The following is a 27,941-nucleotide window of genomic DNA, read 5'->3' on the forward strand; positions in this document are numbered from 1 at the left end:
TGGCGGCAATCCTCGTGGCGACAATGGAGGTTGGGTTGGAGGTGACCCTTGTGATCTCTCCCATACCAGCTATGGCAGAAGAGAGGAGGGAGATTGGGCTCCCTGCCTCGCCTGGTGGAGGGACGCATGGCTCGCCCTCCTAGTCGGAGCTGGAGGTGTCGGGAGTAGATGCGGCCAGGCCAAAGGCAGAACATCCACTAGCGGGCCATGGAATCAATATAGTGGAGATCCCATACTCTATCAAGGTAGGCACTAGGGTGGAGCCACCGGCCATCCCGCCATCACAGGAGCTGGTGGTGGTCTGGTCGTCGCACAATGTTGCGGCGGCTGGATCTTCTAGCGGGTTGGGGGTGACCTGTGAGCTAGTGTGGCCCTGCCCCAGTGACCCAAGGAAGGCTCAGTTCATCCTTCGCGATGAGGAGGAGGTGGCGCTCTGGCACTTCCTAGAGGAGAAAGGACTGTCGATGGAGTTCGACCTCGCCCAAACCAAGGCAAAGCTCAAGGAGGCCTTGGGGCGGGTTGAGCTCGTCCATCAGGCAGTCTTAGTTGACCTACCATGCGTTGTCAAGGTAAGCCTTCTGTGTTTTTAGCATTTGTCCTCAACTCCTTGGTCTTCCGCTAGTTGTGTCAGCATGATTGCTTCTCGCTTTACAGGAGTTAGAGGCGAAGTCGGTCCGCAAGTCCTATTTCCTTCGGGAGGAACACGGTTGGATGGAGTGGGAAGCTGTGATGTCGCAGCAAGTCGATGAGCTTGAGCGCCAGCTGGAATCCACCCACCGTGAGTCCTTAGACCGGGCGGTCGAGGCAATGGGAGCATGGGCGGTGGAACTGCTCGTGGTGGAACGGCCAACTACTGCCGAGCGGGGACTCGATGCAGCGAAGGTCCATTAGGCGAAGACCGAGGAGGCGCTCTAGAAGTCCTTGGAGGCTCTAGACATAGAGCGGAAGGCCTAGTCAGAGGCTGATCGAGAAGTGCTCGCGCTCCAGGGGCGGGTGCTTGGGACGGAGGAGTCGAATGCTCGGTTGCTCAAGAAGGTGACCCAATAGGAGGAAGGACTCTCCATCCTCGAGAACACCTACCTCAGTATGTACCTATTCCGCCTATGGTTGATGCCTTAGTTTTTCCTTTCCTTCGCTTCTAAACTTGTCGTCCTTTTTCTAGAACTAGGCAAAAAACTTGGTTCTCTAGAGCGGGAGTTGGAGACAGCTAAGGCGGCGATCGGTCGAAGCGCGGAGGCGCTGGCCATGTCCCTTGAAGAGTGATGTGCTCTCAAGGGGTGCTCGACCAGATCCACAAAGTCGCCTAGGTGGTCGTTTCTGAGGTGTTTGGGTCGGCGCCGAGCACCAGCACGCCCTTCATCCAGCTGGTGGAGGTCCCAAACGAGGTTCGGGACTCATCTCCGATGGGATGTTCTATGGGACATCGGGTGTGCTAACCACAGTGGTGACGCGCCACCCAGACCTAGACTTTGCCACCATATGTAGAGGGTATGCCAACGGCTGGAGCGCGGACACCATCCATGCGCTTGGGGAGAGCTTGGTGCCATACGCACATATGGTTGCCGAGCAAGTCTCCACGCAGTGGGTGATGGAGGCTCACCGTTCGAGCGTGGCGGAAGGTGTGCACCAGGAAGATGTCATTCAACCTACGGATGGAGTGGAGACCGAGTCAGAAGCGAGCGTCGTCCCGCCTTCGACCGAGCCAAATGTCGTCCCATCGGAGAGCGAGCAACCCTTATCTTCGTCAGTCGCGCCGTCAGCCGATGCTGCTGGGCGGCCATAATAGAATTTAGAATAGAAGTAGTCAGTATATGTAATAGATAAGTTCATGGGGGAGCCTTGTGTAAATAGTTTTTTGTATTCATGAATACTTTAGTTCTATTTTGTGATGGAATCACTCATAAGGGGAAGCTTGTCCCATCCGTTACTTGTTTTTATCCTAGCATAGCTTTGTTTTTTATCCTTTCTTTTTCACACCTGCCTGTTTGACCCATAGGCTACAACCTTAAGAACCTGGGCATGGCCCGTGAGGCCTAGCTGCTCGTAACCATAGGTCGTGGCGGGGTGTGATCGGTCGGGAGTTTAAAACAAAGTTACGTAGGGTAATTAAAGGAATGGACTACCCTTTCGTTTGGCTAAAAAGTATTTACTATATGATAGTAAAAAAGAGAGGTGGTATCGCACCCTCGTGGAGCCCCCAAGCGACCCAGGCCAAGAGCGTTTGGGCTAGGGTGCTTGTAGGAGCAAAGGTTGAATGAAAGAAAGCGGTAAGACCGAATTTTTAGGGGAAGAAACGGCGTAATTGTTTGATGTTTCAAGTGTTGGTGAGAACATTGCCGTTGTCGTCCTTCAGTCTATAAGCGCCTTGTCAAATCACCTCGGTCACCGTATAGGGCCCTCGTCTTGGTCCTCACGCTTGGCCTTGCCCTTGTCTTGGCCTCCACTAAAGACCGCTCTGACCACCTCCTCGCTGGAGGCGTGGTTCATGGCGATGTCGAGCAGGTCACGGGTGGTACGGGACTTCAAATAGCCGAGCTTGTGGATCAAGGACTCATAGGTTATCCTGGAGAGGAACACGCTAATAACGTCCGCATCAATGACATTAGGAAGGGAGTTGCATCACTTTGAGAACCTATGAATGTAATGCCACATGGACTCGTTGGGCTCCTATTGGCAGCTCTTGAGGTCCTAGGAATTCCCAGGGCCGATATACGTCCCATGGAAATTCTCAATGAAGATCCTCTTGAGATCCGCCCAGTCGCGGATGCTGTCAGGTGGGAGGAATTCGAGCCATGCTCGGCCATGCTCCCCTAGGCAAATGGGGAGGTATTGAATGATGAAGTGGTCATCAACCACTCCTCTGGCTCGATAGGCGAGCCAGAAGTCTTCGAGCCATATACCGAGATTCGTCTCCCCGGTATATTTGGCGACATTGGTAGGCGGTCGGAAGTGATGTGGGAACGATGCCTTTTGGATGCGATGGCCAAAGGCCCATGGTCCCGAGCCGTCCGGGCTGAGACACTGGTCGTCTGGTCGGCGACCATGCCTAGGGTGTGTTTCCCTGCTCCCCTCGATGATCTGGCCAGGGCTCATGCTGCCTGCTCTCACCGCCCCATGATGGACGTCATCATCACGCCAGGCTTGACGCCGATTGTTGAAGATGCTATGAGCATCTTGGTTCAGCCTGAGGCGTTCCTGCATAGGTGGTCAGTGTGGAGAGGGCATCGGTTTAGGCTATGGTGCAGCTATGGCCTCATGTTCTATGCCCGGCAACTGTAGTGGTGAGCGGATGGAGCGATTTGACTGGTGCGCGCCCATTCCCCAGATGGGGAGAGAGGCTATGAGTCGGTGTCGTGACGCGGAGCTCTCTACCTATTGAACGGTGGCAATTTCCACCAGCGCCTGGATGTTCCGGTGGACCGCCTGCTCCTGGGGGTTGATAGGCTCTAGAAGGCCGCGTAGAAGCATCACCGTAGCGGCGATGTTCTGGCCAGCTCGAGCAAACTATGGGGGATCATTCTCCCCATCCATGATGTTGCGCTGGACCTAGCGGGCGCCGCTCATCGGGTTACGCGCGTGGGGCACAACATGCTATGCCGAGCGCGCCGGCGTAGGTTGCGGCTGGCTCTACTGCCTTTGTCGTAGCTCCTCGCCATGCTTCTACACACGTGCAAGGGTCTCTGCATGAGGGTTTGGAGGGGTGTGAGTTGTTGGGACTCTGCTACCATCGATAGGTGTCCCAGAGGGTCTGCCATAGCGCACTCCCGGGACAGAGGGTGGCTATGTGCCATGACGTCACCGATGCTGGAGTCGTCGCTTTCAACCTCGTTATCGACGAGGTCATGGAAAGAGGTGGGAGCATAGCCTGCCATCACCACAAATTTAGATGTGAGAGGGGACGGCGTCAGCATCCTTCAGAGGCCATAGAGGAACCGGTTGCATGGCGGTTGCGGTGGGGACAACGGGGTCCCTCCAAAGAGTCAGCAGAAGATATTAAATAGCGAGAAAAGAACAATATGTACGTTACTCATAGTGGGTTGAGCCTAGCATGGGCTCAGAGTGAAGCATAGGTGCCTCGTTGTTGAGGTCGCCGGGTGACCTAGAGCCAACAGAGGGCGCTCCTCTTCCGACGGGCGTCGAGACAAGCGCCTCCTCGCGAAGGCGAAGCACGCCGAGCTGGTCAGCGACAAAGTCTAGGCTTCCGAAGAGGAAGGTCTGGGATGGCTTGAACACGGGAGGAACCCACATCCCAATAGGTGGGAGTGTGGGAAACTCCAGCGAGCCAAAGCGAGTCGTATCGCTTAAGCCTGTCATGATGAAGATGGCGGAAAGGTGGGCCATCCGATGACCAAAGGTGTGAACGTGCGGCGTTCTCCCCACGGACGGTGCCAACTGTCGGTGCGAAAAGTGACCAACACATAAATATTTGTAGTTTGCCATACGTTGTGATCGGATGTGGCCTAGCACTCAATGACACAGGGTTTATGCTGGTTCAGGCAACGTGCCCTACATCTAGTTTGAATCGGTCGATGACTTTATTCCTGAGCCCAGGTGCTCGAAGTTTATTGTGGAGTTACAAACGAGTGGGAATAAGATGGGGGTGTTAGAGGTTTGGTCAGACTCTAGACTGAAGAGCCGAGAGTGACAGGAGCTCCTATGTGCGCTAAGTATTAGAACGTATGCTCTATGTAGCTTTATAGTTCTAGAGCCATGGAGCTATCCGAGTGCTTAGAATGTTTAAAGCTAGCAGAGAGAGTCAGAATGAACTGTCTATCGTCCATCATCTTTTGGGAGAGAGCGTATCCCCTTTTATAGATGAAGGGGACGGCCTTACAAGTTCAAGAGAGAGAGAGAGTGTGTGCCCTAGTCTTGTTGCCCACATCGTCGGGTACAAGACAGTTTGTCGGCTCCCATAATACTGTTGACGCCCAAATGCGTGTGGCAGGCTCCATCGTGCTCTTTTGGTATGGCAAATGTTGGCGCCTACAACATTGTTTGTGTTCTGACATGTCTAAAAGGTCGCAAAGAACCCTTCTGGCATGGCCTGTCAGTACTATCCTACAGGTGTGTAGGGTACGGTCCTCGGTATTGCGGTTGACTCGAGCGCCTCATCTTATCTGCTCTGCTAGATTTCTTGGGTCCTCACCTAGCGGACGTCCTTGGCCGGCCGTTCCCAGTTGGCTCTGACCGCGCCGGTCGGAGAAGAGCCATAAGCAGTGGTTTGGTGTATTCCCGGTCGGAGAAGTGGGTCAAAGTCGGAAGCGAGAGTCGCCCCTCTTTGGTCAGGCCTTTCGGTCGGAGAAGTGGGTCGAAGTCAGAAGCGAGCGTCGCCGCTCTTTGGCTAGGCCTTCTGGTCAGAGAAGCGGGTTAGAGTCAGAAGCGAGCATCTCCCTTCCTTGGCCAGGCCTTCTGGCCAGAGACTAGATCTCTCTTCCGGCCTATCGTTTAGGTATCTGGGTCGGCCTAGGAGTTGCGCGTCGTTCGCAACGTCATCTACTAGGCCAAGCTTTTGCTGGGAAGTGGGCCCATTATGGACCCTGGGTTTATGAACCCGACAATGCCTATGTGGCAACCTATTTAATTCAAATGAAACTCACATAAAACTCCCATTGAGACTGTTCTAAGGATGTTGGATGGCGGTTGGCGGACACAACACCCCACGGAAACACATGCATGCATGATGCATAGAAAGAGTGGGGTCAGATGCATGGAACATTGAATGTAGGGCTATAAATTGGGCTGAAAAACAGGAGCCCAACTTGCTGAAGTCATCCCAGATGCAATCCATGCCCTCCACTAAAAAAAAAAGATGCAATCAATGTCCTAAACTGTTCAACAATTGTATTCTGTTTTTGGTCATCTATCCCCAGGTTGCTTGACCAATAGTGATCTAATCTAGTCATAGCCCATAGTCAAGTCCAGGATATCGACTAGGACAAGTAATCGCTATTAGTCGACCTAATAACACTATATCCAACATAGCAAACATCTTAACTTGAATTTTTAGTATAATTTCTAGCATCACCTAGATAAGGGAAAGTTGCAACAGTTCTTATTTTTCTATTTGTGCGAGTAAAGTAGCACATATCAATGCACTTTCCGGCACCAAGAAAATATTTGTATGATGTACTATATGAACATAAGAATAGTCAGTTTAAGAGATTGCTTGGGAAGAAGCACGAACGGCTAGCGATGTAGTGGAGAATTTTGTTGGTGACTTCACGATATGATAAAGGTGGTTGCCAAGGACTAAAAATACTAGACTATGCATGCTTAATCTAGAGAGGCAAATGATTCTAATTGATTATAAGTCACTTTATATGAAATTAATACACATATATTTATTTATAATCTTTACGATCATTACATAGATTGGAACTAAATTAAACGAATTTAATCTAGATCCTCGCTGTTGGAGCTAGTATACTTATTTTGTCTCCTTGTTGGAGCCTCATCGGTGGCCTCCTCCTTGACCTCATTCCTCTTCCTCATTAGCCACCTTCTCTACCTTCTCGTTGTTGTCGTCTCCATACCACTGCTCATCGTCTATCGTCTATGGACTCTCAAGCGATCCTTTGCCACCATCAGTCTCCCAGTGTTGTGGTCCTTCCCTATCATGGTTTAAGTCGAAGAATAGATTGAATAAAGGAAAGTGGTGGTTTTACAGATAGATGCTATCAATATGTAGTGTTGGTGCATTAATGATGTTGAACTAGATATAAACTCCAAACAATCACGATAGTATAGTCGATAGTATAGTGATGCTACTTTGATCGTCAATTCAGTTCAATTGGCTCTTTTGGGCCCATGGTGATAACTAATATTGCCGTTAGATAGGCATATGATCTGGCTGCAAAACACACACTAATTAAAACTGCAGATTAGTGCGCTCAACCGGTAGTGAAAACACTTATCACCGCCGGTTTAGTTGGCCACTTCGCACTACCAGTCCTCGAACTGGCGGTGAAACAATTTCACCACCGGTTATATAATAAATGGCAGTGATAAGGCTGCATGCATAACTATTTTGTTGTAGTGGTAAGAAACGTTCTAGAGTATAGATGTTCTGTATGTGACGCTTTGGATGGTAGTCATTTGGCACCAATCCAATGGATGTGTAATATTATATATAGGAGAGGCGTACACCAAAAAAGGCTAAGGTAGATAGAATCCATCTAAATGAACTGTATATACATATACACCATTAAAAGTGAGTGTTGTCGTAGAATAGTCACCAAGTAAAGGTTAATAAGTGTGAGTTGTATTATGTAGAGCATTGTCTGCTAGCACAAATTATGTATATGTGATGTGACTCAACACATGTGTCATATCTTATCGATTGTTAAATAGCGTATAACACTTAAATTATTTCTCTTAATTATCCCAAACAGGATCAAGTTGATAACGATGAAAGTTGAAACACATAAAAGCTACAACTACTCCAATACATCCTTAGGGTTTATGTGAATGAAGTAACAAGAAGACTAAAATGAAAAGGTGTATTGGTTATAGGAAAAAATGCAGCATTTAACATCTTGATTAGGGTGCAAAGAGTATCCACAGTGACATCGATAAGATTAACCACAATAGCTTCTACACCAAGGATTCCATTATTTTCAATAATATAATTGCTTAATAGCAAACAATAGCTATGCAAAAAATTGCAATTACCTTTTGCGTGTTAGACTGTTTGGAAGGAGGAGAAGCTTGTGAATCCTGGTCCAGTACTACTCTCTGTGCTAGGTGTGTTAGCTTCAACTCTTCCATCTCACGATCCACTCCGACGTCGCTGTTAGCGCCTCCACCTCCACCTCCAATGCCCTCGACAGCAGCTACAACACCTCCGTCTCTTATCCCAAACCCAGGAAGAGAGCTACAACACCTCTGCCTCCTATCCCAAACCCAGAAGAAAGTCCCACACAAGAGTTTGGACTAGGTTTGGAACCGTTGAGATCCATGCGTTAACCCATAATTGGGTTTGGAACCATTGAGATACATGCATTAACCCATAACCGACATCAGTTAATAGGAGCAGTATGACGATCGTGCAACTAAGTAGGTTAACTACCCACTTTTGAGAGATTTAACTTTTTAGCATTATAAGGATCGGCGCCTCCTAAGATATCACTGCAACGGCTGGTAATATGACTTTGGCATGCAACAGAGAGAAGAGATACAAAATTGCCAATTTTGCACTCGTGGCACGACAGCGCGTCAGTCTAGATGGGATCCGAGGCAGCATGGGGGTGGCAAATGATCGCGGTTGCCCCTACCCTCTACTGCTAACCCAGTCGAGCCACACTCAGTCGCCTCGCCCAGCCTATTCGCTCGTTCTTTGTTTCCCCGCTCTCGCCGTGGCCCTTCGCCATCGCCGCCGCCATCCGATGACGCCGCCGCCTTCCTCTCCCTCCTTCCTCTCATAGCTTTCTTGATGGATTGAAGGTACGTGTGGACCGCCATTGTCACCATCCCGCTTGTTTTATTGCACTGGTTTTGATGGTATTGTAGGTTAGGTTAGGGTTCCTACCAGTGATGGTGAAATTGTTCGCCTTCCTTGCTTCGTAGGCCATTGATGTACTGGCTTCTATTGCGGTGGAGATTGGAGACGCAATGGATTGGAGTGGTTGCCCTGTTTGGTAAGTTAAACTTCAGTGCACTTTGTCCTCGCTGTGATTCCAGATTGGGAAGATGCTGTGTAGTAGGATACCGTCTAACAGTTTGATTTGTGTTTCTATTCGTTATTGTGTCAGGATTGATCCTGGCAACACTTTTAGATTAGTTGTTAAGGTTTCTAAGTATGTTGCTGATGGTGAGTACGGGCAAGTAGAAATTTCACCACAGGAGCATGAACTATGGCTGGATAGGACTATGCAGTTTTCTCTATCTAAATTTCATGATGAAATGCCTAGTAAGATAATCTGGGGACCTTCACAGACATTGACTGTTTGGGTGGTTGACAGTGACAGTGAATCTTAATGGAAAGTTAGGAGGGATGAACATTTTGAGCAGCTAATAAAGGATAGATGGAATGATAGGGTACCTGTGATTATAGTGGATATAGTCAGCAAACATGCTCAAACTGCCAATGCTAGCTCTGGTGTTAGGTGTGCATCCGATGTCACTTCTACACAAGGTAGTGCTGCTCCTAGTAATGCACAAGGCAGTGGTGCTCCTGATAATGTAGAAGACAGTGTTGTTCCTGATAATGTTGAAGGCAGTGGTGACACCTGCATCTCTCCACCTTCGTCTATGCCAATGGAAGAAGCAGAAGAGGTTGATTGGGCTGAGTTGACCATATTGGTAGAACCTAATGAGGATGGAGAGGCCAAGGAAGTTGCTGATGAGGACAAAGTGTATGAGGCAGTGGGTTTCAAAGTAGCAGATGAAAGAGCAGAGGAAGCAACTAGGGAAGTTGTGCCTATCCCTACCATGACAGCTGAGATGTAGAGTGATATGGCAGATGTAGTTGTACCAGTTGATGATCATGTGGGTGAGGAGCCAATGTTTGATTGGGACATGGATAATCTAGATATGTCTATAGGGGTTTCTTACCCTTCTATGGATGATTTCGGATTAGCTGTGAGACAACATGCAATTATCAAGGAGTTTGAGCTTTACACTGCACACTCTGATACATCAAGGTTTAGGGGGAAATTGTGCTTCTCTTGGATGTCCTTGGATTATTAGAGCTAGAACCCAACATGATGGGAGTGTTAGGGTATTTTTTATAGATTTGTTTTATTTCATTTAAACTATCTAGATGTTATGTTTGTCTGGTTACTTATGTTTGGCTGTTTTGTGCATGTGTAGGTGCAAATAAATGAAGGGCAATATAATTGTGCCTCTAGAAGCAGAGTGGTTGGCAGGATGGCCTCACAAGCTTGGGTGGCAGAGAGGGCTATTCCACTACTCAAGAATAAGCCAAGCATGGGTCCAAAGGAAGTGCAGGAGGAGCTGCAGACCAAATACAAGATTGAGACCCCTACCAAACTGTAGTGTATGGCAGACAGAGAGCAGCCAACGAGCTTTTTGGTAAGTGGGATGACTCCTTTGATTGGTTGTATAGATTTAAGGCAGAGGTAGAGATGAGATCACCTGGTATCATAGTTGAGATAGCTACTGAAGAAGTTGATGGGAAGTGTCGATGCGGGACCCACAGGATACCCCGCAAGGGAGAGAGAATATCTAGTCCAACTAGGATTCTCCCCATGTAATCTTAGTAGTATAGCTATTAAGTAATCCTACTAGGAAATCTCATTGTAAACAAACTAGGACTCTGGCCTCCTGACTATATAAAGGAGGGCAGGACTCTTGGGATAAGAGAGACGACCATTGTACAACACAACACTTGACAATCAATCCAACGCAAAGGCTAACGCCGACTGGACGTAAGGTTATTACTCGATCTACGATCGAGGGCCTGAACCAGGATAAATCGACTGTGTCTTGCATTAACCATCGAGTTCGGCATACGCCGAAGTCCGAACATACTACCCCGGGTACCCCCGTGGCAGGCTATCGGTGGTAAAACATCGACAGCTGGCGCGCCAGGTAGGGGATTTCGGCGACTTTGCATCCGAGAACTCGATGGACCTCGACAACATAATCTTCCCGACGGGATCAACTTTTATCTTCGGCTCATGGATCTGCGAGGCAGACAACAATGGCAAGCTTCAGGGCCATCTCCTCAAAGATCCAGATCATCATAAAGAATTTCATATTTCACCAACTACAACGGATCAGCTCACCAGAAGATTCGCACAGCTCACAGTATCCGATTCAAATCAGATTTCACGGCCACTCGTATCCAATTCGAATTCAAACATCAAGGCGAAGTTTTATCCGAGTGCTTTCAAAAAACTGAGTTCTTTTTTGGCAAGATTCCAGAGCACAACCCAAAACAACTCGGATTACCCTCAGAGTTCTTCCAAGAAGTCGAGTTCTTTTCCATTTGGGCTCGACAACATGGCAAAATCCTATCAGGGACAGTTCGAAAGATCTTTCAATCCAAGATGCGGGATACCACTGACAGGAGCTCAGGAGGGTCTTGTGCTAACAATAACATCCCAAGACTGCATCATCCACTGGCCAGGTTCTGTTCCTGAGGACAGCGGTACCCAACTAGTCGGCACGACGACGACAGCAATTCTACCCTACCAAGAAGGAGACTCGATCTACGACACCGAGGCATCCACTAAAGTTATTAGCAACTCCGATAGCATGAAAACTAACGCCAATAACAGAACGACTCATGCGCGAGAAGTGCTCATGGTTCGACGACCGCGGTCACCATTAAATCCCCCAGAAGCACCCGATGTCAGATCATCAGATGAATCAGAATCCAACATATCACCTTTTGCCCAAGGCTACGACGGAGAAACAGATAGTCAAAAACAAGCTAGAGAAAGAAAAAACAAGTTGAAGCAAGGGCGTCAACACCGTGCTAGGCAGCGCAGGGAAGCTCGGATCAGACAGAGCAAAGGTTCCACCCGACGTATTCATAGAAGAGCTATCAGTTCCCTCTATCAAACAACCCGGTGAAACAACACATGAAATTCAGGCTAAAGGCGTTCAGATCTTGATAATCAACACTTCATGGACCCAAGATTTCATTGACTATATCAAAGAAAATAAACTGCCAGCAGATAAAGCAGAGGCCACGCAAGTTGTTCGCAGAAGCAAAAACTACGTTTTAGTAGGGAATAAACTCTACAGAAGAGCAACATCATCAGGAGTATTACTAAAATGTGTCTCATTTGAAGAAGGCAAAGAAATCCTAAATGAAATAGACTCAGGTTGCTGTGGAAATCATGCCGCCTCAAGAACACTGGTTGGCAAAGCATTTCGCACCGGATTCTACTGGCCAACCGCTTTGAAAGACGCCGAAGAGCTTGTCAGAAAATGCAAAGGTTGCCAAATGTTTGCAAGACAAGCCCATATACCAGCTCACAATCTTATCTGCATCCCACCCGCTTGGCCTTTTTCCTGCTAGGGCCTAGATCAAGTAGGACCCCTGAAAAAAGCAAAAGGCAGCTTCGAGTACATCTTCGTAGCAATCGACAAATTCACCAAGTGGATTGAATACAAACCACTCGCGAAGTACAGCGCAACCAAAGCAGTTGAGTTCATCCAAGACATTATGCACCGCTTCGGCATGCCCAATCGAATCATCACAGATCTAGGCTCCCCCTTTATAGCTACGGAATTCAAGAGCTGGGCACAAGGCTGTGGTTTCAGTATAGACTATGCGTCCGTTGCACATCCAGAAGCCAACGGACAAGTAGAAAGGGCTAACGGACTCATACTAGCCGGATTAAAACCAAGGTTATACGAAGAACTAGTGGACTATGGGTCCAAATGGATTGAAGAATTACCGAAAGTAGTATGGGGGCTACGAACTCAAATAAGCAGAGCAACAGGCCACTCACCCTTCTTCCTAGTTTATGGGTCAGAGGCCGTACTACCCGCTGACTTGATCTGGACTTCCCCAAAAATAGAACAATATGATGAAGGAGAAGCAGAACACACAAGAAGATTAGAACTCGACAGCTCAGAAGAAGTCAGAATAAACGCTACCCTCCAATCAGCCAGATACCTACAAGGCTTAAGACGGCACTACAACAAGAGTACCCAACCGCGATCACTACAAGTTGGAGACTTAGTACTAAGAAGGATACAAAAGACTGATGGACGACATAAGCTACTCAGTCCATGGGAAGGCCCGTTCATTGTCACAAAAGTCACCGGACCAGGCACATACAAGTTGATGACCGAAGATGAAAAAGAAGTCAGCAATACATGGCACATCAGCCAGCTAAGAAGATTCTATGCGTAAAAACAACTCAAGAAAAAACAGATATGCAAGCCACAAGGGACCTACAATCAACGAAAGACAATACTCTTCAACAACATATGTATTAGTTTATACTCATGATCAATAAAGATGATATTCATCCACAGCATGTCTTGTCATGAACTCCAACGAGTTGTTTTCACGAAAAAGCAAAATGGCTGAAAACATGCCTGAGCATTCCGGCCGAGAGCAAAATAGCTGAAAAGATGCTTGAGCCCGCCGATGAGGGTAGCTAAAAGCTAACACCCAAAACAAAAAGCAAAATGGCTGAAAACATGCCTGAGCATTCCGGCCGAGAGCAAAATAGCTGAAAAGATGCTTGAGCCCGCCGATGAGGGTAGCTAAAAGCTAACACCCAAAACAAAAAGCAAAATGGCTGAAAACATGCCTGAGCATTCCGGCCGAGAGCAAAATAGCTGAAAAGACGCTTGAGCCCGCCGATGAGGGTAGCTAAAAGCTAACACCCGAAACAAAAAGCAAAATGGCTGAAAACATGCCTGAGCATTCCGGCCGAGAGCAAAATAGCTGAAAAGATGCTTGAGCCCGCCGATGAGGGTAGCTAAAAGCTAACACCCGAAACAAAAAGCAAAATGGCTGAAAACATGCCTGAGCATTCTGGCCGAGAGCAAAATAGCTGAAAAGACGCTTGAGCCCGCCGATGAGGGTAGCTAAAAGCTAACACCCGAAACAAAAAGCAAAATGGCTGAAAACATGCCTGAGCATTCCGGCCGAGAGCAAAATAGCTGAAAAGACGCTTGAGCCCGCCGATGAGGGTAGCTAAAAGCTAACACCCGAAACAAAAAGCAAAATGGCTGAAAACATGCCTGAGCATTCCGGCCGAGAGCAAAATAGCTGAAAAGATGCTTGAGCCCGCCGATGAGGGTAGCTAAAAGCTAACACCCGAAACAAAAAGGAAAATGGCTGAAAACATGCCTAAGCATTCCGGCCGAGAGCAAAATAGCTGAAAAGACGCTTGAGCCCGCCGATGAGGGTAGCTAAAAGCTAACACCCAAAACAAAAAGCAAAATGGCTAAAAACATGCCTGAGCATTCCGGCCGAGAGCAAAATAGCTGAAAAGATGCTTGAGCCCGCCGATGAGGGTAGCTAAAAGCTAACACCCGAAACAAAAAGCAAAATGGCTGAAAACATGCCTGAGCATTCCGGCCGAGAGCAAAATAGCTGAAAAGACGCTTGAGCCCGCCGATGAGGGTAGCTAAAAGCTAACACCCAAAACAAAAAGCAAAATGGCTGAAAACATGCCTGAGCATTCCGGCCGAGAGCAAAATAGCTGAAAAACGCTTGAGCCCGCCGATGAGGGTAGCTAAAAAGCTAACACCCGAAACAAAAAGCAAAATGGCTGAAAACATGCCTGAGCATCTCGGCCAAGAGCAAAATAGCTGAAAAAACGCTTGAACTCGCCAATGAGGGTAGCTAAAAGCTAACAAAAAGCAAATTGGCTGAGTCGATCGAAATTTCAACTTCAAAAGACCCTCCAGCACTTCGTTCCGAAAAGCAAGAGGCTCGGGGGCTACAACCAGATAGGACCACTTTTTCCTCAGGAAAGCACAAGCGCCACTCAAGAAAGCACTCGGATGCCGAGTCATAGCACGGACAAAGCACTCGACGGATCACAAAGGAAAGAAGAAAAGAAAAGTACTCAACAAATCGAGGGGCTTCGTCAGAATAACGCACAGAGTTGTCTTACGGAGCAGAGACGGGAACAAGACAAGGTACTCAGCAAGTCAAGTAACTTCAACCGCACCCAGGCAAAGAATACATCGACAAATATAAAGAATCTTCATTTAAAAGGAAGTGTAATATTACAAGAAGACGCTCAGTCGAGTCAGGCGTTGTCATCAGAAAGGGAAATATCAATATTTAGACTATCTACAACCCTACTGGCTAGATCTTCAACCTCGGGCTCCATCCTTTCAACGGCGTCAAGATATTCTTGGCTTTCAGCTTCTTCTGCTATCTTGGAGAGAGGCGCTTCTGGAGCAAGGACCCGGACCTGGGCCAGCACATTCTTGGTACATACTTGGGCACACCTCTTCGCGAACTCTTGGAAATGAGTTGGAATCCGGGGAATGAACTACGCCCAAGATTGCCCGTCATCCGCTGGAGTCCGAAGGACATCGGCCACCGAACGAAAAGATTTCCACAAGGCATTCCAATTCTCGGTAGCCGTCGCCAGCTTCCCGGACAAGCCTTCAATGGTTTTTTGGGCCTGCACAAGATCTCTGTCAGCTCCATGCCTAATCAGCCTAGCAAGGGCGAGTTCTTCCTCAGCATGAGTATTTACCTCCTCAGCTCTATTATGACTAGAACGGACAAGGGCCTTCATTTCATCAATACTCTCCGAGAGCTTTTGCTTCTCAACTCGGAGAGCTAGATAGAACACCAAAGAACAAGTCAGCGGAAAAAGAAGTCAAAATACAAGAAGAAACAAGCAGAACCCGCGGCACCTTTGCATTCATTCTTTGCAGACTCCACCGCAGCATCTCTCTGTTTCTCCGTCTCCACTACCCGGGCGCGAAGGGCTTTCTCCTCCTTTTGGTGCAATTGACGCTCCGTCTCCAACTCAACACAGAGAAGGTCAAGATCGGCTTTCAGAGCGTCCACCTCCGAAGACAACTTCCTCTCATTTTCAGATGAGAAAAAGAAGCCAGAATGATCACGAGAAAAAGACTGAGCAGAAAGAGGCAAAGAGAAACAAGGCGTAAGGATAGAAGAAAAACAAGCATGCAAAAGAGAAGTGGCAGTAAAACTTACCTGGAGCTTTTCACCAAAAGAAGTCGCGAGGGTCGACAAGCTCCCCCAGGCTACGGTCAGCTCCGATAACCGATGAGTGGCATCGAACTATTGCACCACGTCATCGGACAGGGAGGGGCCGCCAGAGGCAAAAGAAGGGGAAAGAGAAGCCGGCTGGGGCGAAGGAAGAGCGACCAGAGCAACCTCCAGAGAAGCCGGAGCCAAACCCCCAGAAGAACCCGGCGCGACGGCCATAGTTACCTCCGGAGCGACCAAGTCCGCGACTCCGCCAGGTAGCTCTGAAGCCCCCGCCGCGACTTCATCAACAGAATGTTGTGAGTCTCGAGGCTCAGAACTCGTTGGCACGGCGAGAGGCAGAGAAGAAGTCGATGAAGAAATTAGAGAAGACGAAACACTGAAAAGTGATAAAAGGAAGCACCAATAAGAACCAGAGGAAGGAAGATAAAAGCCAAAAAGATAAAGCAAGAATCTACTCACCCGACTACTTTTTTCTTTGCGAAGCCAAGAGAAGGCCTCGTAGGGGGAACCACGACGGCGAAAACGTCCCCGCCACCCAGCGACGGGAGCGGGACAGCCGACAACGGAGCCGCGGAAGAAGCCGGAGCTGGAGCCGTGGAAGAACTCCGCACCGGAGGAGCAGTACAGCTCAGGGCAGAGGCAACCAAAGAACTCGACCCCAGAGCTTCGGAAGAAGTCGGCGCGAGAGCCTCGGAAGAACTCACACCCGACCTCCGATTACTTCAAAAAAGTTCAAGACTAAAATTAAAAACAAAGAGGAAAAATTCAATGCGACAAGAATATGAAAAACAACTCACCGCCGCATGATGAGGGGAACTTCATCATCCTCTTCTTCCTCAGCCAGCGAAACTAGAGCACCTGCTGAAAAAGAGATGAAAAGTACTCAGTTCAAGAGAGAAACATGAAAATAAAAGAACAAAGAGTACTAAATGTGCTCACCTAAGAGCATGCTAGCAACAACTGGAGTACCTGAGGGAGTACTTGGTTTGCGAGGCTTCTTGGAGACAGGCAAGCCAGATGAAGACCCGTCCATTCGCCCCCTCTTTGGGACACTGCGAGGACCGTGAGGGACTAGACAAGGAACATACTCTTCATATACATCAACAAATCTGAAAGAAACCCTAGGAAGGGCTGTAAAAGTTTGAGACTTACTAATTGCAGAAGTACCAGCTAGACGATCCCCAGTCTCCGCCACAGCAGGGAGAACATCAAGGGGGATCGGATCAACAAAGTTCCGCCCAAGCTCCTGCGAAAAAAGACAAAACACCAAGACAAGGAAAAGCTAAGCAAGAACGGACGCAGCAAGAGTACATAAAGAACTCAAATAAAAAAAAGATAGACAACTCACAGCTGGGGGCGGGTTGTTGGCCGAGTACTCAGAGACGGCAGGAGGAATGACGCTCACTCCTTTCAGCATCTTCTGGAGACGCTCGAGTACCTCCTCATCGGTCAGCTCAAGAGCTGGGACCATGCGTGAAGGATCCTCGGCCCCAGAATACTCAAAGCCGAGATGTTCCCGCTCTTTCAAGGGCTGAACCCGGCGACGAAGAAAACTTGAGACAATACCAAAGCCGGTCAATCCCTGCTGTTTCAACGTGCTAATCCTATCAAGGAGTGGCTGGATCGCTTGAATCTCAGCAGGAGACTCAAGCTTCTTGTCCCACCGGTCATTCGCCACAGGACCAGATCCGGAGTGAACAACAAGAGAAGGGATCAAATTGGCAGCGTAAAACCACTCGGCACGCCAATCCTTGACAGAATCAACCAGGTCATAATCAAAAAACTTGATTTTGAGACCCTGGCGAAACTGAATCCCGCAACCACCGAGGGCACTGGTTTCCTCGCGGCGGGGTTGAGGTTTCAGGCGAAAGAAAAAACAAAAAAGAGATAGAGAAGGAGGGATCCCAAGGAAGGCTTCGCAAAGGTGAACAAAAACAGAAAGATGGAGAACGGCATTGGGGGTTAGATGGTTCAGACTAACCCCGAAATACCCAAGAAACTGATGAAGGAAGACGGAAGCAGGAAGACAAAGTCCAGCGCGGACAAAAGAAACAAAAAGGACAATCTCACCAGGACCCGGGGCCGGAACCCGATGCTCGCCCGGAACTCTCCATTCAGCGATGACTTTGCTTTGGATCAAGCCATCACTAACGAGCTCGCGCAGCTGGTCTTCGCTGGTTGTTGGAGCCGGCCAAACCTTCTGAGCTGCCCTCATGGCCACGAACTCCTAGTTTTCAATCAAAGATAGGGATGACTCCTTGTCCACGAAGGTCGCCTGAGATTTGCTTGCGGTCTTCTTCTTTCCCATGAACTGGCGGAAGCAACAAAGGCGCTAAGGAGGATGAAGCTAGAATGATGGTGCTCGGGCGATGACGACAATGACGGCGGCGGTTTTCTAAGAACTAGGGTTTAAAGGCAAGAGCTGGGCGACAAGGGAAAGGAAGATAAAGGTCTTTAAATAGATTTCTCAGTGATACAAACGGCCCATAAGGCCCGTTAAAGCATAGCGTGGGAACGCAACGGTCCATTTATCGACGCAGCTAAAACGACGGAGGGCACGAATCCACACAACGGTACAAACCAACGGGCAGATTTCAGACTTATCCGCGCAGCACCACAACAGGGTTATCAGATAGCCGCAAGAACAACTCGTTGAACCAAGAAGAAAAAAAGGGATACCTCACGAGGAACAAAAGAACCCGGTTATGTAAGAAAGAACTCGGTAGTCTCATGAACGACAGGGATCACAACAGAAAAGTTAAAGACAACTCAGAAGACAAGATTCATTACATTACAAGTGACTTCAAAAATAGAAGATTACAAATCATACAAGACCCAACGAACTCGGCACCACGAAAAGCAAAGTAGCAAAGAGGAACACGGACACGACTAGGCTCTGGAACGACTACGTGTCCCAAATTGCTACTCGGAAGGACAGACCGCCATCAGCTACATTGTTTTCTTCAAAGGACGAACGCAGTGCATCCAAGGCGGAAATCGGCAGCACGGCAGGGCAACATGGAGCAGAGAAGGCCGGCGGGCATCTATCTACCCAAGACCGATGTGATGCTGGATATGGTGTTGATCTGCACTGGACGGTCTCAAGACAGGTGATGAGGATCAACCCAGAACTACCGGATGAAGGAACGAAGCCCACATCACAAGACTTCCTCCAACTACCACCACGTACATCCTGGCACAATGCTGTCGTGGGATTAGCCTACCTCTAATCCCTATCACAAGACTTCCTCCAGCTACGACAAGACACACAGAAACTACAAAACATGCCCGGGGGCTGCTCTACTTCACAAACTACCATGTTCATAACCACCAAGGCTTCAACAGAGTATCCAATGAATGAAAACAAGCACTCCGGGATAGAATTTATAGACCAAAGGATTGGCGCACATGGACTAGGAGTACCAACGAAATAAGCCTAACAAAGGACACAGTGAAAAGACAGGACACAATAATGGACGACTCAGGCGAGAAGAGGCAGTACTCGAAGACGGGCATATTCGGAAGAATATACCAGCACAGTACAACCCGTGAACAAAAGGCATTTACACTCAACCACCACCATACAACTACATCTGACAAAAGCAGACTATCAAAGAATACGCCAAGACCTCGTATCCGAGTTCTTCCCGAATAAAACAACACGGATATACGCTCGGGGCCTCGGCCAACATCATAGCTTAATCAACACTAAGCTAGGGAGCTTGGCCTTTCATTTCAACTACCCCCCGGAGGCTCGGAACCAAAGACAAAGGACCAAGAATACAAGAAGCTCAAGACTACAACGACGACAACACATCAAGACTCTTCATCCGACTTCTTTTCTAAAAGAGAAGAACTCAGAGAAAGCAGGATACATAGCCATAGAATTTTTTGAAGACAAGAATCAAGACCCTCCAACTTTTTGTTCCAAATAGCAAGAGGCTCGGGGGCTACACTCAATGAGTGCACTTTTTCTTCGAAAAAGCATACGTCACCAAAAGACTTCCTCAACGCAGATCACTACAAGACACTACGACAAAAAGAACCCGGAACAAGCCATATTCGAGTTCTTTTTTTATAAAACTTCAACGAACAATCAGAGCAACGTCAAGACAAGATCCTCCAGCTCCTTGTTCCAAATAGCGAGAGGCTCGGGGGCTACAACCAGGTGGATGTACTTTTTCTTCAAAAAGCACTCACCACTCAAAGATCCCAAGAAGCGCTACAAGGTTTCACTCCAGAAAGTACTCGGATGACATTTTGTTCCTACTCAACAAGACTTGAAGAAGCAAAGCGAGACTTTCGGAGCTCAACCATGAAGTGCTCGGGGGCTTGTCGATGCGGGACCCACAGGATACCCCGCAAGGGAGAGAGAATATCTAGTCCAACTAGGATTCTCCCCATGTAATCTTAGTAGTATAGCTATTAAGTAATCCTACTAGGAAATCTCATTGTAAACGGACTAGGACTCTGGCCTCCTGACTATATAAAGGAGGGCAGGACTCCTGGGATAAGAGAGACGACCATTGTACAACACAACACTTAACAATCAATCCAACGCAAAGGCTAACGCCGACTGGACGTAAGGTTATTACTCGATCTACGATCGAGGGCCTGAACCAGGATAAATCGACTGTGTCTTACGTTAACCATCGAGTTCGGCATACGCCGAAGTCCGAACATACTGCCCCGGGTACCCCCGTGGCAGGCTATCGGTGGTAAAACATCGACAGGAAGATTCATTTCAGTAGATTTTTTTATTGTTTCAAGGCAACCATAGATGGTTTTAGAAATGGATGTAGACCATACATTAGTATAAACTCCACAAACCTTAATGGGTTGTGGAATGGCCACTTGTCCTTAGCCCAAGCATTAGATGGTTATAACTAGATGTATCCTTTAGCATTTAGATTGTTTGACTTAGAAACCAAGGAAAACTGGATCTGGTTCATGGAGCAGCTTAGCAAAGCAATTGGACCTATGGACAAGTTAGCAGTATGCACTGATGCTTGCAAGGGTCTTGAGGCAGTAGTGGCTCAAGTGTGGCCTCATTGTGAGAAGAGAGAGTGCTTCAGACATTTGATGGAGAATATGAAGAAATATTACAATGGAGATGTCTATGCCAAAAACATGTGGCCTATAGCTAGGGCCTATACTCCTCACAAATTCAAGTATTTCTTTGACAAGGTTGTGGTAGCTAGCCCTGGTGTGCTTACTTGGTTGAAAGAGCACCATAACCTACTCTGGGCCAGGAGCAAATTCAGAAGTGACATCAAATGTGACTACATCAACAATAATTTAGCTGAGTCCTAGAATGCATGGATCAAAGAGCACAAGGATCTGCCTGTGCATTGTTTGGCTGATACTATTGGGGAGAAAACAATGGTCATGTTTGCTAAGAGAAGGAAGATCTCCACTGCCTTGACTTGACTAGAGGAACCTTACTTGCTGTCATACACCAGCTCAATGCAGCTTCCAAAGGTCTAGGCCACCTCAAAGTGACCAAGGGGCATCTAGAAGAAGCAGAAGTCACATAGATATACAAAGATGAGAAGTGAGGAGGCATGTTGTGTATCTTACAAAGCATATTTGCACCTGTAGAGAATGGCAGGTAACTAGAAAGCCATGCCCACATGCACTAGCTGTCATCACCACAATGAGGCAGCCCCAAATGGACCTATATGTGGACAAATACTACTCTATTAAGAAGTTTCAGGCTGCCTACCATGGTATTATCCCAAACATCACTGATAGGAACCAATGTCTTGAGGTTGACAAGGGTTTCAAGTTGTTGCCACCACTGTCCAAGAAGAAAAAACTATCAGGCAGATTGAAGAAGAACAGGTACCTATCTCCAACTAAAAGAATTGGAAAAAGAACTAGGCAGGTAAAATATACTGGCTGTGGTGAGTATGGCCATAGAACTGGTAGCTAGAGGTGTGCACTGACAGGGACAAAGAAAAGGTAAATACTGAACTGCTATCTTATTTCAACAAATAAGCAACAACTAACCTAACTGTGGTGTTTATTTACAGGAAGAGGACCAAGAAGACAGCACCTAGACCAGGAAGAAAAGAAGGCCAAGAAGGACCAGCCACCAACAGACCAAGGAACACCGAGGACAAGAGCAGCAGTGGTTAGAGAGGCAGCTGCAAAGGCAGCAAGAGAGGCTACAGAAGCAGCAGATAAGGCTGCTGCTGCTGCAGAAGCAGCAGGACATGCAGAGAGGCATCTCCTAGATGTGCCACCACTAGAGACAACTCCACCATCAAGCCCAAGAACACCTCCAAGGTATGATACAACCTTTATAATTATATGCTTGCCAAAGAATGCAACCCTAAACTCCTAGATGTTTGAACACAGGAACACCTGCCTTGATTTGCAAGCTGTAAACCAGATTGAAGACATGCCTGCTGATGGTGTACCAAGGAAGATGACACCAAGGAGGAAGCAGCTGGCATCCAAGGTCAGAAAGAGTCCAGGAAAGAAGACTCCAGCAAAGAAGGGGAAGAAAAAGTGAAACTTGTAGTGAACCTTTTGTGTGATCTTTTGTGTAGTGATGCAAGGCCTGAACATTATGTGCTTTATGTGGCCACAAGACAATGTGATGTGTGGCCGTAAGCTTTTGTGTTGGAACTGGCCAAATGACTATGTAATGTGTGGCCTTAAGCTACTGTGATGTAAGTGGCCAAATGTCAATGGATGTGTAGACATCCCAATTATCTGTACCTATTATGGTTTGTATTAAATTATGTGCCACTGCTCTATGAAATGATGTTCATGCGATCTGTTTTTATCATACCTCTGTGAATTATGTGTCAATTCATCATTTCAATTTCAGTCATTCATTAGTTTCATTCATCCATCTAGACAATAAAATTTTGGGAACAACATTTTTCAGTTTCATTCATCCATTACTTCATTACAGCATACATCACTACACACCCAAAAACAACACATACAACACAAGCAATGAACATGTTCATCTTCAACATCAGTTTCTCCAGCTTGTGCTCCAATTCCTTCCTCTGCTTGTCACCATCTAGACTCCACACTGAAGCTTCTTCTTCCACCACCTCTACCTAGTTCGATGGCTGAACAATGACGATGCCGAGATCCTTCAACTGCTAGAAGTACTGCTTTTTGAATCGATAGTACCCACACGACTTGAGGAACTAAAAAAAGGACACAAATTACAACCCTAACTGTGCTAATTTAGGAAAATCCAGGAGACAACTCACCCCATTCCTTACACACTTGAAGTACAGACGACCATGATTCTCATTGTCCTTCTTGGTCCGCCCTTCCACCACTCGAGCAAGATGGCAATCCGGGCAAGGGATCAATGGGAAACCGCTGAGCTCATCAATGGGATCGAGACCGACCGAGGCAATGCGGGTGCTCGGGCCACCGTGAAGCCTGCTCCTCGCCCGTCCACCTCTAAACGACTCCGAGTAATGCTCCATCGAGAAAGCTGAGGGAGGAAGGAGGGAGAGGAAGGCGGCGGCGACGAATGGCGGTGGCGGAGGGCTACGGCGAGAGCGGGGAGACGAAGAACGAGCGAATGGGCCGGGCGAGGCGACTGAGTGCGGCCCGGCTGGGTTAGCAGCAAAGGGAAGGGGCAGCCGCGGTCATTTGCCACCCCCATGCTGCCTCGGATCCCACCTGGACTGATGCGCTGTCGTGCCACAAGTGCAAAAGTAGCAATTCTGTATCTTTTCTCTCCGGTGCGTACCAAAGTCGTATTGCCAGCCGTTGCAGTGAGATCTCAGGAGGTGTCGATCCTTATAATGCTAAAAAGTTAAATCTTCCCCCATTTTCTAATCTTGGGTGAGGCTGAGGGAAAAAGCGGACGAGGTTAAAGAAACTTGGGTGATAAATGATAAATCGACTCTTAAAAAATACTTTCACGAAACATTTGAATCCACTCTTAACTACGGACTAATACAGGTCTTGGGTGACAAATGATAAATCCAAAAGAAAGCATAAGCTACGTGTATCATCTGATCTGCCTGTATGCCGATTTATGATAGAATTTAGTAATCAGTCAATACTACAGGTTTCCTTATACATGTTGGAAAAAAACACTAGCATGACTCAACAGAGGACTAACAATCTAGTCTAGCATAATCGGTTATGAGTTGTTGCCTGCCATTGCCTTCGAAGCATCTTCGGCTGCAACTCTTTGTGGTACAAAATCTGAAAAAAAAAATTGCATGAACGGACCGATCAGTTCCTCATGCTTCATAGCATAGCAACAAATGTGGATAAAGAATTTACCCGAAAGGAACTTCAAACCCTTCTGGCTGCAAACAGCTGTTGCTGAAAAATGAGAGCACAAGTTACATGAGACATGTACCAACAATAAAAAATGATAGATGGAAGCCAAAGGCTACAAGAACTATTTAGTACTCCCTCCGTTCTAAATTGTAAGTCAAAACATCTTACAATTTGGAATGGAAGGAGTACTACTTAAACTGCTAGGAGACAGGTTTGATTTTGATGGTGATTCTGAGATGAGTGCAATGGGAGCACAACTACGAATTGGATAAAAGATGTGAATAAATTCATGCATCACAATCCTAGATATACATGATCATGTTTAGGGGTCTTATTTTACCCTGGTAGTGAGCTTTAACAAAATCATAGCTACGCACTAAGGCCCACAAGAACAAACAATAAAATAAGATTTCAGGGACCAGCCGTCTGTCTCTTCCACACAGCAGTTATCTATTATAGTTCTATATTGATTGTTTGCGTTTACTGCAGTACGATGCTTGACTGAAAAAAGAGAGATTCATCTAACTCAAATAGCATGGTTTTACCTGAGAATGGTCTTTTTACAACCACACAACACAAGGTACAGAAGCCTTGAACGTTTGGACAGTAAGTTCAGAGGCGTATTACACGAAGTCAGTAGTTCGTGCAAACTTTGAAGATCACTGCACTCAGGTCTTAGTAGACAATTTGTGTTTCAACAATCTGATGTTTTATGTGCACTATTTGATTGTTTTGCATATTTCTTCCTCTCTTCTTAAATACAGCCACAGCTTGCGACTTTTGATTGCCTTTTTAAGCGCAGACGATGAAGAATATTAAGTTGGTTCTTTTTAAATAAAATGTAAACATTAAGTTGATAGGAAGCAAGAACCAACTTACAGAGATTATCGTAAATAATGGACTTCTTACGATCCTTCACGGCATTGCAATAAGCGTCCTCTGCAAACTTCCCCAAAAAGAACTCCTGCAATTAGAGGTGCAGCTACAATATCAAATTTCAGAAATCATTGCAAGCACCAAATGTCAGCATGTATTCCAAACGAATGAATTTTACGGGGATGAAAGGTGCAAATTGTAATAGTAGTACAACCATCGTTCCCCCAACCCATCCCCCAGAAAAATGAGTATTAACAAAGAACAGGGGCGGAAAGAAGCTACTCTCCAACAATATTTTCTCTTGGTGCCATATATCCCTCCATCCCCTGAAGACATTAATACAAAGCACTTAAATTTTTATGCCAATGATTTTTCTGGCAGTGGCAAGGCATCGGCTGGGTTAGCTTGCTAAGTGAGTAGAACATGTTTACTTGCCTCAATCAGCTAGTCAAGCCTATAATTCATAATTCATGTCTAGCTGCCCCTTGTAAATGCAAATCATCAACAAAAATAGAACTCAGAAAAATTCGCCAAATACTAAGCTTCACTCGAGTTTTCTGCCCAATCTATGAGTTTTGAAATAACTTGTGGTCTAAAACGGCAACAGAATCAAACCTAGATGCGGCGTGTTATGTGGACAATCCAGTTAGCTACAGATGGTTCATTACCATGAAGACAAGTAGATACTAGTAATATAATTAATGCTTCTAACAGATAAACAAAAGTCAAAAGTGGCAGACAACAAATCTGGAAACCCCACACTAGGCCACAAACATCCTCTCTGGATATATGTAAGAATTACTATGTTATTAGGCCAATATAATCCTATTAACGAAATCCAGCAACTCAGTAACATAAATCTAATGTCTCAATGCACAAGAATACAATAAACAACAGTACAACACCAATATTTCAGATAAGTCCCTGGCTCCCTGCAAGACAGTAAAGACACACTAGCTTTATGTACAGTATTGGTCAACGCAGTACAGAAACATAAATCGAGCAGGGTGTGATTAGGAGAGCACATGTTCCTGAGATTGCAACTAACAATATGTCAATATCTAAGTTAATTGATCTAACACCTTTCTGATGTTGATTGCATCAATGCAGTAAATCTCAGGAAATCAATCCTAAGCTATTGGCACCAGATAGAATGATATGATGCTTTGCTAGAAAGTAGAAAATGTTTACTTCTCCAGATCAGATAGTGACGCCCACAATTCATATGTAGTTACACCTTTCAAATGTAAACTGACAACGAAATACAAATTCAAACCAATTTCACAGTAAGTTTGAGGGATTAGTAAGTTTGAGGGCAACTTCTTTCGGCGTACCAATTCACGGTGTACAGGGACAGATCCCGCAGGGTGAATTGGGGGTAGCACATGCTCATGTGGTCACAGGCTTAAGCTGACAATATCTTAAGGCAATTCGTCGCACACCCGTTTGAGGGATTAGTAAGTTTGAGGGCAACTTCTTTCGGCGTACCAATTCACGGTGTACAGGGACAGATCCCGCAGGGTGAATTGGGGGTAGCACATGCTCATGTGGTCACAGGCTTACAGCTGACAATATTTTAAGGCAATTCGTCGCACACCTAGTCGGCACTGATGGCATCACCAAAGTAAATCTACGTAACTCAATAGATTCGATCCTAAATCATCACAATCGGATAGAATGATGCAATGCTTGAATCCTCCGATGTCTATGCTAGCATAAACCATTGCACTTAGAGTAAAAACGAATAGATGCGGGGGAAGGAATCATACGGAAGCCTTATTGATGAGGAAGACAGCCTCACTGGAAGCGCGGATGGTGGCGTCCTCGACCCGCATCAGCTGCCGCACCCGCGCCATGGGGAAGCTGCACACACCCATGTCTGCCGCAGCCGCCTTCTGGTCCTTCCGCTTCTTCTTCACGGGCGTAGATGCGAGCACCTCCCCATCGGCAGGCGCTCTCTTGGGGCTCTTGGCTTCCTTTTGGGGCTCATCGTCGCCGCGCTTCCTCTTGGTGGGCGTGGGCTTCTCGCACTTGGCTTGCTTCTTCGTGGGCGAGGTCGCCGCCGCCGCGGGCTTCCGCGCAATGCCGGGTGACTGCTGCTTCTTCTTCGGCGTGGCCTTCTCCGCTTTGCCGGGTGACTGATGCTGCTTCTTCGCGGGAGTCGCTGGCTTGCCGGGTGACTGCTGCTTCTTCGCGGGCGTCGCGGCCTTGCCGGGTGACTGCTGCTTCTTCGCGGGAGTCGCGGCTTTGCCTGCTGGCTTCTGCTTCTTCGCGGGCGTCGGGGACTTCCCGGCTGGCTTCTGCTTCTTTGCGGGCGTCGCGGGCTTCCCGGCTGGCTTCTGCTTCTTCCCGGGCGTCGCGGGCTTCTCCGGCTTGCCGGATGGCTTGTGCTTCTTCGCGGGCGTGGCTTCCTTCTGGGGTTTGGGTTCCGGCCCTTCGCCGCCCTTCTTCCTCTTCTTCGCGGACGTGGCCGCGTCGGCGGACGCCTGCTGCTTCTTACGCTTGCCGCCCACTTGGGGCTCCGGCTTGTCGCGCTTCTTCTTCGCGGCCGCCGGCTTCTCCTTGGTCATTTTGCGCGGTTTGGATGCCGACTGCGCCTTGGCGCTGGCGGCTGCGGCCTCCTCCGAAGCCTGCTTTGGCCGGCTCTTGGAGCCGGGGGCGGCGCTGCCGTTGCGCTGGGTGGAGGGAGGGGCGGGCTTTACTGGGGTGGGCTTCTTCCCGGCCATGTCGCGCCCCCCGCCGCCGCCCAAACCCTCGCCGCGAGCTCAAAAAGCGGTGGTGTGTGGTGGTTCGTTGCAGAGTTCAAAATTTTCTCGGGGCCGCGCGGACGCTTCCAGACTTTTCAGTTCCACAGACAATGGAGCAGCCACCGAGACCGACCCAGGGAGGAAATGTCATACGCACTATTCGCTGGTCGGTTTCTGGGCTGGTTTGGGCTGGCTGGTGCTGAGAAAAACACTGTTGACTGGCTAATTTGGGCTGGCTGAAACCAACAAGCAAACAGGGTGAAAATGTTCCTTCCTTAAAAGAAGCTACAGTGTTTCTTTTTCTCTCTTCTTTCTTCCCCTCTCTTCTTCTCCGTCTCCGGCGGACTTAAAAAGGGGTCGAGGAGACATGCAGGCCCAATGATGAGGGCAGGGCA

The 27,941-nt window shown here is 47.6% G+C and overlaps 2 protein-coding genes across 3 annotated transcripts; one reads left to right on the forward strand and one right to left on the reverse strand.

The window, feature by feature from the left end:
- Nucleotides 1-21,314: 21,314 nt before the first annotated feature.
- LOC136518350 (uncharacterized) lies at nt 21,315-22,163 on the forward strand. Its single transcript, XM_066511999.1, has 3 exons — nt 21,315-21,549; nt 21,679-21,934; nt 22,007-22,163. The coding sequence occupies exons 1-3, from the start codon at nt 21,315-21,317 to the stop codon at nt 22,161-22,163; spliced, it is 648 nt and encodes a 215-aa protein (XP_066368096.1).
- A 1,380-nt stretch (nt 22,164-23,543) lies between these two features.
- On the reverse strand, nt 23,544-27,630 carry LOC136518144 (uncharacterized). 2 transcript variants are annotated; one of them, XM_066511812.1, is made up of 4 exons: nt 26,569-27,630; nt 24,803-24,887; nt 23,924-23,959; nt 23,544-23,842 (listed from the first exon to the last, which is right to left on the reverse strand). In XM_066511812.1, exons 1-4 carry the CDS (start codon nt 27,523-27,525, stop codon nt 23,778-23,780), a joined length of 1,143 nt encoding a protein of 380 aa, XP_066367909.1. In that variant the 5' UTR covers nt 27,526-27,630; the 3' UTR covers nt 23,544-23,777. The 2 variants fall into 2 exon arrangements, with proteins under 2 accessions (XP_066367909.1, XP_066367908.1); XM_066511811.1 differs by having other exon boundaries at nt 23,924-23,965.
- Nucleotides 27,631-27,941: the final 311 nt, after the last annotated feature.

Source organism: Miscanthus floridulus, chromosome 17 (genome assembly GCF_019320115.1).
Source record: "Miscanthus floridulus cultivar M001 chromosome 17, ASM1932011v1, whole genome shotgun sequence".
NCBI classification, from domain to species: Eukaryota; Viridiplantae; Streptophyta; class Magnoliopsida; order Poales; family Poaceae; genus Miscanthus; species Miscanthus floridulus.

Bases quoted from the DNA above. Each gene is read 5' to 3' on its own strand.
- LOC136518350 (XM_066511999.1), top strand. From the start codon at position 21,315: ATGGACCTATATGTGGACAAATACTACTCTATTAAGAAGTTTCAGGCT. The intron at 21,550-21,678 runs GTGAGTATGGCC...GTTTATTTACAG, and splicing joins GGTAAAATATACTGGCTGTG to GAAGAGGACCAAGAAGACAG. The intron at 21,935-22,006 runs GTATGATACAAC...GTTTGAACACAG, and splicing joins AGCCCAAGAACACCTCCAAG to GAACACCTGCCTTGATTTGC.
- LOC136518144 (XM_066511811.1), bottom strand. From the start codon at position 27,525: ATGGCCGGGAAGAAGCCCACCCCAGTAAAGCCCGCCCCTCCCTCCACC. The intron at 24,888-26,568 runs GTATGATTCCTT...CTCTAATTGCAG, and splicing joins TCCTCATCAATAAGGCTTCC to GAGTTCTTTTTGGGGAAGTT. The intron at 23,843-23,923 runs GTAAATTCTTTA...TTTTTTTTTCAG, and splicing joins GGGTTTGAAGTTCCTTTCGG to ATTTTGTACCACAAAGAGTT.